The sequence below is a fragment of the Pseudophryne corroboree genome, chromosome 1, assembly GCF_028390025.1.
Source record: "Pseudophryne corroboree isolate aPseCor3 chromosome 1, aPseCor3.hap2, whole genome shotgun sequence".
NCBI lineage: Eukaryota > Metazoa > Chordata > Amphibia > Anura > Myobatrachidae > Pseudophryne > Pseudophryne corroboree.
In genome coordinates, this window is record NC_086444.1 from 136,536,360 (window position 1) to 136,552,908 (window position 16,549).

The 16,549-nt window shown below is 46.4% G+C and overlaps 1 protein-coding gene across 2 annotated transcripts in view; it reads left to right on the forward strand.

Moving 5' to 3' along the window:
* The window catches only part of CWC27 (CWC27 spliceosome associated cyclophilin), a 643,952-nt gene that overhangs the window by 2,601 nt on the left and 624,802 nt on the right, over positions 1 to 16,549 (forward strand). For both annotated transcript variants that reach the window (XM_063963134.1, XM_063963139.1), the window contains exon 2: positions 5,402 to 5,498. In XM_063963134.1, coding sequence (XP_063819204.1) covers positions 5,402 to 5,498 — 97 coding nt within the window. The remainder of the gene's footprint in view (positions 1 to 5,401; positions 5,499 to 16,549) is intronic.

A 16,549-nucleotide genomic window follows, 5' to 3' on the forward strand; every position in this document is an offset into this window, starting at 1 on the left:
GTACCACCCATATAACAAGCAGTGCACATTACGCTACATTTCCACAGACCCCCCCGCCTTCCCCGATGTTCACCTAACGGCACACTACATATTACTCGGCCCCCCATATTACACCCAGTAGCATACTGCATATTACACAGCCCCCCATATTACACCCGATAGCATATTACACAGCCCCCTCTATATTAAACTCTGTAGCATATTACACAGACGCCCATATTACACCAAATAGAATATTACACAGCCCCACCCATATTACACCCAGTGCACATTACACTACATTTTACACAGCCCCCCAGTACACCCAGCAGCACACTACATATTGCACAGCCCCCTCATAGTACACCCAGTAGCACACTACAAAGTACACACAGCCCCCCATATTACACCCAGTGGTACATTACATATTACACAGCCCCACTCCCCATATTACACCCAGTAGCAAACTACATATAACCCCCAGTACATACAGCACCCACCTGGTTTGTTACTCCCTCCTGTAAGGAGCAGGGAGCCGACCCCGGCCGGGACAGTGTGGTGGGTGGGGTAGAAGCAGCCCAGGGAATCCACATCCAGGAGCAGGAAAGCTGCTCTGATACACGCAGCCCACTGTGAGTGTGGTGGGCGGGGCCAGCCAGACTAAAGCAGAGCCCTGTCTGCCAGGTTATGTGCTTCACTGTGGGGGCGGCTGATCAGCATTCATTCCCACACTGCTGCCGCTTAGACACCTCCCGGCTCTCAGACAGTCGGACGGCAACTGCTGACCACAATCTAGCTGTGGTGGCCAGCCGCCACTGACCTCCAGTGTAAGCCCCGCCCCCCGCATTTCCGGACTCGCGCATGCGCAGTCCGGATTTGCAAGGAGGAACTGTTAAATTCCGGGAGTGCTGGCAATGTTTGCGGGGCAGCGGGAGGGTGAGTTAAAAATCGGCAGCCTCCCGCTCAATGCGGGAGGGTAGGCATGCCTGCATATATGAAAGCTAATATTAATAATAGGAGCTGAAAAGCGTCAGATTGCCAAAAGCCTATCACATACTGTAAATACATCCCCGGTCCCTGTGTCACTGGCTCATATAGGTGTTGTGTCCTCTAGGCTGGGTTGTACATAACTGGAGTGGCCATTGGTAAAGCTTAATGATGAAGGCTGCCCTGATGCCAGAGATCACAATGTACAGTAGAAATCAGCAGTGCCGTAACTAGGCCAGAGGTTCCCAAACTGTGTGCCGTAGCTCCCTGGGGTGCCTCGGGACACTTGCAGGGGTGCCCTGGGTTGGTGGTCCAGGACCAATTCAAATTATTAATGGTCAATATAATAAGCAAAACCAGTGCTGGTGGCTGCCAGTCATAAAATATGTGGCCAAACAGAAGCAAATCTTGTCCCTCACCACACAACTGACCCTAAGGATGACATATAAACACAATCTACTTAATGTAATATTTCTTTCTACATTTCTCAATAAGAAATTTTTGGCCTAGGGGTGCCGTGAAAAAAATTCTGATATACTAGGGCGCCGTGATTCAAAAAACTTTGGAAGCCACTGAACTAGGCATTTTAGCGCTGTGTGCATGAAACGGCGTTGACGCCCCCCCATTCAAGATAGGGGCAGTGAGCGCTGTAGGCGCGTGAAAAATATATAGGGGCTTGGCTTCATGGGGAAGGGGCATGGCCACAAAATAATACCAATTCATACTACGGTGCACAGTAGTCTACATTATTCAAATTACACTGCACAGTAGCATCACTACACCAGGTAGAGCCCCTTTTTACACATTAAGGCAGACAGTCCCCCTTTTTACACATTACGGCAGACAGTCCCCCTTTTTACACATTACGGCAGACAGTCCCCCTTTTACACATTACGGCAGACAGTCCCCCTTTTTACACATTACGGCAGACAGCGTCCCCCTTTTTACACATTACGGCAGACAGCGTCCCCCTTTTTACACATTACGGCAGACAGCGTCCCCCTTTGTACACATTACGGCAGACAGCGTCCCCCTTTTTACACATTACGGCAGACAGCGCCCCCTTTTTACACATTACGGCAGACAGTGTCCCCTTTTTACACATTACGGCAGACAGCGCCCCCTTTTCTTACACATTATGGCAGACATGATCCCCTTTTTACATATTACGGCAGAAAGAGTCCCTTTTTACACATTACGGCAGACAGCGTCCCCCTTTTTACACATTAAAGCAGACAGCGTCCCCCTTTTTACACATTAAAGCAGACGGCGTCCCCCTTTTTACACATTACGGCAGACAGCGTCCCCTTTATACAAATTACGGCAGACAGCGTCCCCCTTTTTACACATTACGGCAGACAGCGTCCCCCTTTTTACACATTACGGCAGACAGCGTCCCCTTTTTACACATTACGGCAGACAGCGTCCCCTTTTTACACATTACGGCAGACAGCGTCCCCCTTTTTACACATTACGGCAGACAGCGTCCCCTTTTTACACATTACGGCAGACAGCGTCCCCTTTTTACACATTACGGCAGACAGCGTCCCCTTTTTACACATTACGGCAGACAGCGTCCCCCTTTTTACACATTACGGCAGACAGCGTCCCCCTTTTTACACATTATGGCAGACAGCGTCCCCCTTTTTCAGAATAGATAGAGAAATAGAGAGAGAGAGAGATACTTACCATCGCTCCTCGTGAAGGCAGGGGAGTAGGAGGAGGGAGGGGGACTGGAGCCGCAGCAGCGCTATGTAATTGGTAGCGGCACCGCTGCAGCAGTCCCCTCTCCTTCCGTATTGGCTGCCCGCCGCCGCTGTGAATGCTGGGATGAAGGAAGCGCATCCCAGCATTCACAGCAGCTCAAGGCAGCCAATACGGAAGGAGAGAGGACAGCTGCAGCGGCGCTGCTATCAATGACATAGCGCTGGTGCGGCTCCAGTCCCCCTCCCTCCTCCTCCTTTTCCGCTGCCTCCGGCGTTGCTGCTCTTCTCCCCAGCGCGGCGCACACAGCAGAGGCGGCATGTAATGAGTCAATTTGACTCATTACATGCCGCTGACCGTTGTACCCTCAGGGTAACTGCGCTGTGTGCCAGGCACACCTGGCACACACGTAGTTACGGCCCTGGAAATCAGTATGATGTTACTAATACAGGTTGAGTATCCCATATCCAAATATTCCGAAATACGGAATATTCCGAAATACGGACTTTTTTGAGTGAGAGTGAGATAGTGAAATCTTTGTTTTCTGTGGCTCAATGTACTCAAACTTTGTTTAATACACAACGTTATTAAAAATATTGTATTAAATGACCTTCAGGCTGTGTATATAAGGTGTATATGAAACATAAATGAATTGTGTGAATGTACACACACTTTGTTTAATGCAGAAAGTTATTAAAAATATTGGCTAAAATAACCTACAGGCTGGGTGTATAAGGTGTATATGTAACATAAATGCATTCTGTGCTTAGATTTAGGTCCCATCACCATGATATCTCATTATGGTATGCAATTATTCCAAAATACGGAAAAATCCCATATCCAAAAAACCTCTGGTCCCAAGCGTTTTGGATAAGGGATACTCAACCTGTATCAGTAATTTCCCTGTGGAGCTCTTTCCTATTACATTCATACTGAAAACAGGGCTGACAGTAGAAAGCTGACACATTACCTCCCTACATACAACCCTATGTCCGTGTCTGTTCTTTGTTTTGTAGTAGTCAGTCTATGCAGAAAACTGTATTCTGTGTGTTCATTGAAAAACAAGAAAAATCTATGTACATATCAAAGTAGATGTTCACTTTCAGCTAAGTTTTGCTCTAAATAAAGAAGTATATAACTGTCTATTGTCATTATTCAGTTACAGATACCTCCTTTTGCTCAATAGCTGTGCCCGCTTGTAAAGGTGCATACAAACAGTGAGAGATTGGCTATGTGCAATTTTGGCTATGGCTGATTTTGACTATACTTTGTACTAGATAGTCAAAATTGACTTACCTGCACAGTCGATCTAACCCTGCGATACTGACCCCATGGGAGTGCGCATCGCAATCAAATCGGTATCGCAAGCTGGCTAACAACTTGCGATATTGTTATGCACACCAGTGCCTGCAGGAATGTACTGGTGTCTGAACTGTTATGCACACCAGTGCCTGCAGGAATGTACTGGTGTCTGAACTGTTATGCACACCAGTGCCTGCAGGAATGTACTGGTGTCTGAACGGATAGGGATGCAAAACAAATGAACTCACAGACAGACTGGGGAATATGACATTACGTACACAGAAGGTGATAGGGTAACAAAATAAACACAAAGTGAACAGAGAAGCCCAGAGGCTAAGAAACTGGGTGTCTCCCTAGTATTAGGAATGCTCAGATGGAAAAAGCAAGATGTTGTGTTTTAATACGTAGAGAACCCGAAATGCTGTTGCTAAGGGCAACAGCAAAACCCTAAAGGGTTACCAACGGGTGTGGCAGTAAACTCCTTGGTCAGAGATGGAATGATAGACACAAGGAGAGTCTCCACAATCCTAATCCTCACTTGCAGTGCACAGGTTCAGCTTACTGCCACTAAACTGATACCTGAACACCTTGCACAGTGAGAAAGGATTTAGGCAGGCAAGTTTGAGAATACAGCCGCAAACTTGCTAAGTTCACAGAGTAGCAAAAGAACCCCAGCAAGTTAAACGGCTGACTCCAGTTTTACTGCTAGGTCTGAATTGGCAGAGTGTAGTACCAAACCCCAAGGCCTATTTGCAGTAAGCAACAACAAATACAAAGCTACACAGTACTGGCTAACTTTCAGGAACTGACTAACCAACAAAGATTCAGCAGCATCTGCTTAACCTGAGAAGAGGCCTTATATAGCAGGTGCTGTCCACGCCCCACTCAGACCTCACAGACTGTGAGCACAAAAACCAGCACCGGATCCCCTGCCGTGCACAAAGCCTGTAACCACTGCACAGCAAAAGACCCGAACCGGAGTATCAGCTGCGCTCAAGCCACTCCGCTAGCACTTGTCTCCCGGTTGCCATGACGACGTGGCAGCACAGGGCAGGAGACCCTAACAGATATGCACTAACTTGCCTTTGCGACTTTGACTATGTAGTCAAAATCGCAAGGTAATATTGCACCATGTGTACACACCTTTAGAGATCTGGTCAGAGATGAGATGGGGAGAATCACAAAGAGAAATTAATTACGGTTAATAGAAAATGAATGGATGTACGGATGTACAGGCCACTGGGAAGATCTGTATTATGCGAATAATATCTGTAGTTGCAACTTGCAAGTAGTGTTGCTATGATAGAAAATCTGTTTGCCGAAGCTTAAGATATACAGAAAGAGGACTGGATCCCTAAAATGTGTGTGCTGTATGCCTTTTGTCTTTGCTTATTAATAACTTCATACAATTATAACTCTTGTGTTCTAGGTGTTATTGAAAACAACAGCCGGAGATATTGACATTGAGTTATGGTCAAAAGAAGCCCCTAAAGCTTGCAGGAACTTTATTCAGCTTTGTTTAGAAGGTAGGAATACACATCTAAGTTTTTGGATGATGAAAGTGTGGATTTGATTGTGAATTCATATTGTAAGGTGAAAGCGGTATTGTTAGCAGAAGCAAACCTGGTATTACAAACTGAGTACCCTTCAACTATATTTAGAGTTGGGCAACTTCTCCAATTTTAAAGCATAACATGGTAGTTGCCCAATAAAATGTCAAATTAGTATTACCGCTCAGGTGCTGAAAAGGAGGTGGCTTGATACATCTCCCTGTAAATAACAATAAATCCCAACAATAATTCCACCCCCCCCAGTGGCCCCCACTGCAGTAAGCATGGGACATACCGTAATGGAGGACCACTCTGCCGTGAAGGGGTAAGTACACAGCAGGGAGGGTCCATATATGCCTCCGGATGTTGCCGTGCTGCTCCCTACTACTAAAAATCTCTCTCTATCAGACTGTCCACCTTTCTACAAAATTTCAAATGGGCTCTCAAGACCCACTTCTTTATCAGTGCTTACCAACTCTCATCCTGACCCACCGCTCCATGCTCACTGTCACTCCCCCTGTGTGTCACCCCTCTGTCTGTCTGTCCCTCCCCTTTAGATTGTAAGCTCTCACAGGCAGGGCCCTCTTCCCTCATATGCTTTTCCTTCCCTCACTTATACCACTGTATCATTCCCATTGCCAACAACAGCATCGGCCCTATGAGTGTGGCCGCCTTGCTGCTCATTTGGGTATTATCACTACTGCTGCAGCAATGTTTATAAACCTTGTCCATGTTCTGCAATGTGTTTTATTGTAAGTCAGCTTTTTCTTGTTTTGTTCACTCTGGTTTTCTGATTAAGTACTTTGTAAGGCGCTTGCCATATAAATAAAGGCTAATCATAATAATAGCAACAAGAATGCATGTGTACAAATATATTCCAGAAAGTAGTTTAGACCTGTATATGAAGTGGCAAGGTGGAAGGGTCACTGAGTATACACTGAATGGACAATATGCATAGAAATGTAAGGCCTCAGGGCGAGCAGATTATTCTGCAGCATTGTATTGGAAGAAATGAGGCAGATATAATATATGTGGGGGTGGGAGGGATATACAGTGTGATATGTATAGATTCTGCTAGAGGATGGAGCATTCTATGTTGGAGTGAGGAAATATACAAGTACTACATATACAATTTCTAATTAAAAGGGATACACATTCTGCCGTTGTAGAGAGGGAAGCTCCTAGCACTACCTCCCAACCCACTGCTCATCTACACCCCCTATTACCTCAACTTGTCACGTGGAAATGCAGGTACACCATCAATTTTCTGGCAATTTATGGTCTGGGTCCTCTTTTAATCTGGACATATTTCCCAATTTAGTGGCCACTTGGCGCTGTGTGTCGTTTACAGTCATTTGAACATTGGAGCAAACGACACACAGTTATGGCTTCAAACCGTGCAAGTGTCAGTGGTGGTGTGAAGTGGAAACAAGTCCATAACAATGCAGAGAAAGGTTGAAATGTGTATTGCTGTATTAGTATTACCCAACCTCTGTTAGTCCAGCAATACTGATATTCCAGCACCGTTCTAGAACCAAGGGTGCTGGAAAATTTGTGGTGTACCTGTACTAACAAAAATAAATCCGTCAAAAAGTATAAGCCTAAACAATCCACAACCCACGTCAACTCCAATATAGGCCCTTCCAAAAAAAACTTCAAAATAGTAAAATCTAGTCACCAAGACAACAATTTTACTTGCCATGGTGACCTTATAAATGATATTTGATGAGTCCTGATTCTTCTAATAGTATTTTATGGGTGTTCCTCTTCTGCGACCCTTGCATATGCTTACAGTTCCTGGGGAGCTGGAGAATGTCATACTGAAATAGAATTGATTGCCAGCTTATGATTGGATGGTTACACTGCTCTTCTACTGAGGTACCGTCTATCAGTATTAACCCTGTCTCTTGTGCCTCAATCCTCCATTGCTCAGAAATGATTTTGAACACTGGTCTGCAGAAGTCCCTTGTAATTGTAAGTTCATATACCCTGCTGAGTTTACATAAAACAAACTTAATTTAAACTTTGGCAAAGGCCCCCTTTAATAGTTTGTCAAGTGAGCCTTTCATCGCTGCTTACTTGTGGCATGGTTTTACATCCAGATAAATATGCCCAGAATGTCTTCTTCTGTATTTGAAGTGCATACTTAGGCCCTGATTCAGAATTAGGTGCAAATAAAAAAAAATAGAAAATATAAAGGAGTAATTTGCACATTTGCAACACCATGTTGCATTGCAGGATTGCTGGTGGTACAAAGTGATGTAAAGTTGTGAAGAGGCATGTCCTAGTTTAATTCTACATTTCAGTGTTTGTTACTAGCAGGAGCAGTCACTCATTTCCTTAAATGCACATTCCCCTCTCCCCCCAATACTGCATTTGCACCCCATGTATTGCAACTTGGCTTATTCCAGGAGTAAATTGCACCTTGTTTGCTTTTATTTTGGATTTTCCCCAAACTGTGAGTCCTATCCTTAATGATTACCAATATCCCTCTGCTGCTCATAGATCTTTGAGTCAAGTTTGCTTTTTGCTGTCTTCTACTTGTACTTTTTGAAGATACAGGTTGAGTATCCCATATCCAAATATTCCGAAATACGGAATATTCCGAAATACGGACTTTTTTGAGTGAGAGTGAGATAGTGAAACCTTTGTTTTTTGATGGCTCAATGTACACAAACTTTGTTTAATACACAAAGTTATTAAAAATATTGTATTAAATGACCTTCAGGCTGTGTGTATAAGGTGTATATGAAACATAAATGAATTGTGTGAATGTAGACACACTTTGTTTAATACACAAAGTTATAAAAAATATTGGCTAAAATTACCTTCAGGCTGGGTGTATAAGGTGTATATGAAACATAAATGCATTCTGTGCTTAGACTTGGGTCCCATCGCCATGATATCTCATTATAGTATGCAGTTATTCCAAAATACGGAAAAATCCCATATCCAAAATACCTCTGGTCCCAAGCATTTTGGATAAGGGATACTCAACCTGTATTTTTTAAAATTCACAGCCATCGTTACCCTTTCCAGTGATGTGAAGGGATGGGGGCCCGATTCAGACCTGATCGCTGCTGTGCATTTTCTCATAGCGGGCGATTATCGAACTACTGCGCATATGCATGTACCGCAATGCACAGGCGCGTCACCAAACAGCTAGAGGATGTTGCGAAAATTTTGTTAGCACAGTCATTCGAAAGATGATTGACAGGAAGAGGACGTTTGAGGGTGGTAACTGGCCGTTTTCAGGGAGTGTCTGGAAGAACGCATGCGTTCCCAAGCGTTTTCAGGGCAGGTGTGTGACGTCAGCTCCGGGCCTAATTTCTTCGCACTGGAGGAGCAAGTATTGAGCTACGCACATACTGCACAGAATGTGAAAAACATTTGATGGGGAGTGTGATGTGAATGGTTTTGCAGCTGTCCGCTGACTGAGGGGAATTTTCACACAGCAGACACATGCAATCGCACACTGACACGGGACGAATTTTCCACTATCTGATCGCAGGACAGCGTAATTTGCAGCACAGCAATCAGGTCTGAATTAAGCACTGGAACACCTTCCGTTGTCATATCTAGGGAGAGCCAATTTGCTCAAGATGGCAGCTGTTCCCTGTCTGCTATACCCATTGCAATCACTCCTGGTACTTTTGACTATAGCAGATGTACACTAAATTAACGTATTATTTCGCAAGTTTATCTGGAAGTGAGGCTGTTCTCTTACAGCCCTATGAAAATGTAACCAACCAAAATCGAATGGAGGCTTAAACTTCCCCGATATTGTAGCCTCTAATAATGTTGCCTTTTTAAGACACTTAAGGGACTGGCTTCACAAAAGTTCTACGTATACAAATACCCCCCTAGAGCAGGGTTTCCAGAGCAACATGGATTTAATATGTTGTCTTCATCAACATGAACAGGAGGTGCCAGATACCTGAAATATAAGCCACTTTTTTGGACAACAAGGAAAATTTGGTTTCTCCTGCGTCATAAAGCTAATTTGAATCTATACCGCTCCCTTTATTTCTTAACTTCCTGTATGGCATGGCTGCTCACCCCTTCACTATGTGGAGGCTGGCGGGGGTTAATACTATCCTAGCCTGTAGATAATCAGCAACTTTTGACCTTTGCTGAAGTGTCCACACAATTTGCAATGGTCAGCCCATATCTTTTGGCCTTTCTACAAGCATGCTAATAGATAACACATGTACTAGGGCACTTTTCAGAAAGGGACTAGGACAGCTCGTTGGACTGCCTTCTGACACACCCAGTACCTAACCACAAAGCCATATCTGTCAATTATACTTTTCTATGAATATCTTAGACTATGCTGAGATTAATGGCAGGAGAAAGAAATCAGCTAAAGATGGGCGCACTCATTCCCTTCCACAGATTGGTATTTCTCTGCTGGTTTTGTATTTACATTTTTTTTTTATCTTTATTGATTTTATATTTCTCTAACGTCCTAGTGGATGCTGGGGACTCCGTCAGGACCATGGGGAATAGCGGCTCCGCAGGAGACAGGGCACAAAAAGTAAGCTTTTAGGATCACATGGTGTGTACTGGCTCCTCCCCCTATGACCCTCCTCCAAGCCTCAGTTAGGTTTTTGTGCCCGTCCGAGCAGGGTGCAATCTAGGTGGCTCTCTTAAAGAGTTGCTTAGAAAAAGTTTTTAGGTTCTTTATTTTCAGTGAGTCCTGCTGGCAACAGGTTCACTGCATCGAGGGACTTAGGGGAGAGAAGTGAACTCACCTGCGTGCAGGATGGATTGACTTCTTAGGCTACTGGACACCATTAGCTCCAGAGGGAGTCGGAACACAGGTCTCGCCCTGGGGTTCGTCCCGGAGCCGCGCCGCCGACCCCCCTTGCAGATGCTGAAGATTGAAGAGGTCCGGAACCAGGCGGCAGAAGACTTTCAGTCTTCATCAGGTAGCGCACAGCACTGCAGCTGTGCGCCATTGTTGTCAGCACACTTCACACAGCGGTCACGGAGGGTGCAGGGCGCGGGGGGGGGGGGGGGCGCCCTGGGCAGCAATGTATAATACCTGTATGGCGAAAAATACATCACATATAGCCCTTGAGGCTATATGGATGTATTTAACCCCTGCCAGATATCACAGACTCCGGAGAAGAAGCCCGCCGAAAAGGGGGCGGGGCCTATTCTCCTCAGCACACAGCGCCATTTTTCCTCACAGAAATGCTGGTGGGAAGGCTCCCATGCTCTCCCCTGCACTGCACTACAGAAACAGGGTTAAAACAGAGAGGGGGGGCACTGATTTGGCGATATGAATATATATTTCTCTAACGTCCTAGTGGATGCTGGGACTCCGTCAGGACCATAGGGAATAGCGGGCTCCGCAGGAGACAGGGCACATCTAAATAAAGCTTTTTAGGATCACATGGTGCGTACTGGCTCCTCCCCCTATGACCCTCCTCCAAGCCTCAGTTAGGTTTTTGTGCCCGTCCGAGAAGGGTGCAATCTAGGTGGCTCTCCTAAAGAGCTGCTTAGAAAAAGTTTTTTTTTAGGTTTAAATCTCAGTGAATCCTGCTGGCAACAGGATCACTGCATCGAGGGACTTAGGGGAGAGATTTCCAACTCACCTGCGTGCAGGATGGATTGGAGTCTTAGGCTACTGGACACTTAGCTCCAGAGGGAGTCGGAACACAGGTCCTCCTGGGGTTCGTCCCGGAGCCGAGCCGCCGATCCCCCTTACAGACGCTGAAGACGGAGGTCCGGAAAGCAGGCGGCAGAAGACTCTTCAGTCTTCATGAAGGTAGCGCACAGCACTGCAGCTGTGCGCCATTGTTGCTACACGTCTCACTGATTCAGTCACGGAGGGTGCAGGGCGCTGCTGGGGGCGCCCTGGGCAGCAATATTAAATACCTTTAGTGGCAAAATAAATACATCACATATAGCCATTAAGGCTATATGTATGTATTTAACCCAGGCCAGTTTTCTTAAAACCCGGGAGAAAAGCCCGCCGAAAAAGGGGCGGAGCTTATTCTCCTCAGCACTCAGCGCCATTTTCCTGCTCAGCTCCGCTGGTGAGGAAGGCTCCCAGGACTCTCCCCTGCACTGCACTACAGAAACAGGGTAACAAAGAGAAGGGGGGCATAATTTGGCGATATTGATATATTAAAAGCGCTTATATCAAAAACAACACCTTCTAGGGTTGTTTATATACATTTATAGCGTTTTTGGTGTGTGCTGGCAAACTCTCCCTCTGTCTCCCCAAAGGGCTAAGAGGGTCCTGTCTTCGATTAGAGCATTCCCTGTGTGGCTGCTGTGTGTCGGTACGTGTGTGTCGACATGTATGAGGACGATGTTGGTGTGGAGGCAGAGCAATTGCCGGTAATGGTGATGTCACCCCCTAGGGAGTCGACACCGGAATGGATGGCTTTAGTTATGGAATTACGTGATAATGTTAGCACATTACAAAAGTCAGTTGACGAAATGAGACGGCCGGAAAACCAGTTAGTACCGGCTCAGGCGTCTCAGACACCGTCAGGGGCTGTAAAACGTCCCTTACCTCAGTCAGTCGACACGGGTACCGACACAGATGAATCTAGTGTCGACGGTGAAGAAACAAACGTATTTTCCAATAGGGCCACACGTTATATGATCACGGCAATGAAGGAGGCTTTGCAGATCTCTGATACTGCTGGTACCTCAAAAAGGGGTATTATGTGGGGGGTGAAAAAACTACCTGTAGCTTTTCCAGAATCAGAGGAATTGAATGACGTGTGTGACGAAGCGTGGGTTAACCCAGATAGAAAACTGCTAATTTCCAAGAAGTTATTGGCATTATACCCTTTCCCACCAGAGGTTAGGGCGCGCTGGGAAACACCCCCTAGGGTGGATAAGGCGCTCACACGTTTATCAAAGCAAGTGGCGTTGCCGTCTCCTGATACGGCCGCCCTCAAGGATCCAGCAGATAGGAGGCTGGAAACTACACTGAAGAGTATATACACACATACTGGTGTTATACTGCGACCGGCAATAGCCTCAGCCTGGATGTGCAGTGCTGGGGTAGTGTGGTTGGATTCTCTGACTGAAAATATTGATACCCTGGATAGGGACAGTATTTTATTGACTCTAGAGCAATTAAAGGATGCTTTTCTTTATATGCGAGATGCTCAGAGGGATATTTGTACTCTAGCATCAAGAGTAAGCGCGATGTCCATATCTGCCAGAAGAAGTTTATGGACGCGACAGTGGTCAGGTGATGCGGATTCCAAAAGGCATATGGAAGTATTGCCATATAAAGGAGAGGAATTATTTGGGGTCGGTCTTTCGGACCTGGTGGCCACGGCAACTGCCGGCAAATACACTTTTTTACCTCAGACCCCCTCCCAACAGAAAAAGACACCGTCTTTTCAGCCGCAGTCCTTTCGCTCCTATAAAAACAAGCGACCAAAAGGACAGTCTTATCTGCCGCGAGGCAGAGGAAAGGGTAAGAGAGGGCAGCAAGCAGCCCCTGCCCAGGACCAGAAGCCCGCCCCGGGTTCTACAAAGCCATCAGCATGACGCTGGGGCTTTACAAGCGGACTCAGGAGCGGTGGGGGGTCAACTCAAGATTTTCAGCAATCAGTGGGCTCGCTCACAAGTGGACCCGTGGATCCTGCAGATAATATCTCAGGGTTACATGTTGGAGTTCGAAAGGTCTCCCCCTCGCCGGTTCCTAAAGTCTGCTTTACCAACGTCTCCCTCAGAAAGGACGTCGGTTTTGGAAGCCATTCACAAGCTGTATTCTCAGCAGGTGATAGTCAAGGTACCCCTCCTACAACAGGGAAAGGGGTATTATTCCACACTATTTGTGGTACCGAAGCCGGACGGTTCGGTAAGACCTATTCTAAACCTGAAATCCTTGAACCTGTACATACAGAAATTCAAGTTCAAGATGGAGTCACTCAGAGCAGTGATAGCGAATCTGGAAGAAGGGGACTTCATGGTGTCCCTGGACATAAAAGATGCTTATCTGCATGTCCCAATTTACCCCTCACACCAAGGGTATCTCAGGTTCGTGATACAAGACTGTCATTATCAGTTTCAAACGCTGCCGTTTGGTTTGTCCACGGCCCCTCGGGTCTTTACCAAGGTAATGACCGAAATGATGGTTCTTCTACGAAGAAAAGGCGTATTAATTATCCCTTACTTGGACGATCTCCTGATAAGGGCAAAGTCCAAGGAACAGTTGGAGGTCGGAGTAGCACTATCTTGGGTACTGCTACAACAGCACGGGTGGATTCTAAATATTCCAAAATCTCAATTGACCCCGACAACTCGTCTGCTGTTCCTGGGAATGATTCTGGACACGGTTCAGAAAAAGGTGTTTCTCCCGGAGGAGAAAGCAAGGGAGTTATCCGAACTTGTCAGGAACCTCCTAAAACCAGGAACTGTGTCAGTACATCAATGCACAAGAGTCCTGGGAAAGATGGTGGCTTCTTACGAAGCGATTCCATTCGGCAGATTCCATGCACGGACATTTCAGTGGGATCTGCTGGACAAATGGTCCGGATCGCATCTGCACATGCATCAGCGGATAACACTGTCACCAAGAACAAGGTTGTCTCTCCTGTGGTGGTTGCAGAGTGCCCATCTGTTAGAGGGCCGCAGATTCGGCAGACAGGACTGGGTCCTGGTGACTACGGATGCCAGCCTACGAGGCTGGGGAGCAGTCACACAGGGAAGAAACTTCCAGGGCGTGTGGTCAAACCTGGAGACGTCCCTTCACATAAATATACTGGAGCTAAGAGCGATCTACAATGCTCTAAGCCTGGCAAAATCGCTGCTTCAGGGTCAGCCGGTGTTGATCCAGTCGGACAACATCACGGCAGTCGCCCACGTAAACTGACAAGGCGGCACGAGAAGCAGAAGAGCAATGACAGAAGCTGCAAGGATTCTGCGCTGGGCGGAGAATCATGTCATAGCACTGTCAGCAGTGTTCATCCCGGGAGTGGACAACTGGGAAGCAGACTTCCTCAGCAGACACGACCTTCACCCGGGAGAGTGGGGACTTCATCCAGAAGTCTTCCACATGATTGTGAACCGTTGGGAAAAACCAAAGGTGGACATGATGGCGTCTCGCCTCAACAAAAAATTGGACAGATATTGCGCCAGGTCAAGAGACCCTCAGGCAATAGCTGTGGACGCTCTGGTAACACCGTGGGTGTACCAGTCAGTGTATGTGTTCCCTCCTCTGCCTCTCATACCAAAGGTACTGAGAATTATACGGAAAAGAGGAGTAAGAACAATACTGGTGGCTCCGGACTGGCCAAGAAGAACTTGGTATCCGGAACTTCAAGAGATGCTCACGGAGGATCCGTGGCCTCTACCTCTAAGAAGGGATCTGCTTCAGCAGGGACCTTGTATGTTCCAAGACTTACCGCGTCTGCGTTTGACGGCATGGCGGTTGAACGCCGGATTCTAAAAGAAAAGGGCATTCCAGAGGAAGTTATTCCTACCTTGATTAAGGCTAGAAAGGAAGTGACTGTACAACATTATCACCGCATTTGGCGGAAATATGTTGCGTGGTGTGAGGCCAAGAAGGCTCCAACGGAAGAATTTCAATTGGGTCGATTCTTACATTTCCTGCAAGCAGGATTGTCTATGGGCCTAAAATTGGGGTCCATTAAAGTTCAAATTTCGGCCTTATCAATCTTCTTCCAGAAGGAATTGGCATCAGTGCCTGAAGTACAAACTTTTGTCAAAGGTGTACTACATATACAACCCCCAATAGTGCCTCCAGTGGCACCGTGGGATTTGAACGTAGTTTTGAATTTTCTCAAATCTCATTGGTATCAAATCAAATCGGTAGATTTAAAATACCTTACATGGAAGGTAACCATGCTATTGGCCCTGGCTTCAGCCAGGAGAGTTTCAGAGTTGGCGGCTTTATCATACAAAAGCCCATATCTGATTTTCCATTCGGACAGGGCAGAACTGCGGACACGTCCTCATTTTCTCCCTAAGGTGGTTTCGGCTTTTCACTTGAACCAGCCTATTGTGGTGCCTGCGGCTACTAGCGACTTGGAGGACTCCAAGTTACTGGACGTTGTCAGAGCATTAAAAATATATATTTCAAGGACAGCTGGAGTCAGAAAATCTGACTCGTTGTTTATATTGTATGCACCCAACAAGATGGGTGCTCCTGCGTCTAAACAGACGATTGCACGTTGGATCTGTAGCACAATCCAACTTGCACATTCTGTGGCAGGCCTGCCACAGCCTAAATCTGTAAAGGCCCACTCCACAAGGAAAGTGGGCTCATCTTGGGCGGCTGCCCGAGGGGTCTCGGCATTACAACTTTGCCGAGCAGCTACGTGGTCAGGGGAGAACACGTTTGTAAAATTTTACAAATTTGATACTCTGGCTAAGGAGGACCTGGAGTTCTCTCATTCGGTGCTGCACAGTCATCCGCACTCTCCCGCCCGTTTGGGAGCTTTGGTATAATCCCCATGGTCCTGACGGAGTCCCAGCATCCACTAGGACGTTAGAGAAAATAAGAATTTACTTACCGATAATTCTATTTCTCATAGTCCGTAGTGGATGCTGGGCGCCCATCCCAAGTGCGGATTGTCTGCAATACTTGTACATAGTTATTGTTACAAAGATCGGGTTATTACTATTGTTGTGAGCCATCTTTTCAGAGGCTACTTCGTTTTTTGTTATCATACTGTTAACTGGGTTCAGATCACAAGTTGTACGGTGTGATTGGTGTGGCTGGTATGAGTCTTACCCGGGATTCAAGATCCTTCCTTATTGTGTACGCTCGTCCGGGCACAGTACCTAACTGAGGCTTGGAGGAGGGTCATAGGGGGAGGAGCCAGTACGCACCATGTGATCCTAAAAAGCTTTATTTAGATGTGCCCTGTCTCCTGCGGAGCCCGCTATTCCCTATGGTCCTGACGGAGTCCCAGCATCCACTACGGACTATGAGAAATAGAATTATCGGTAAGTAAATTCTTATTTAAAATGCTATAAGGGAGGAACACTTATATAAAGGTTGTCCCTGTATAATTATA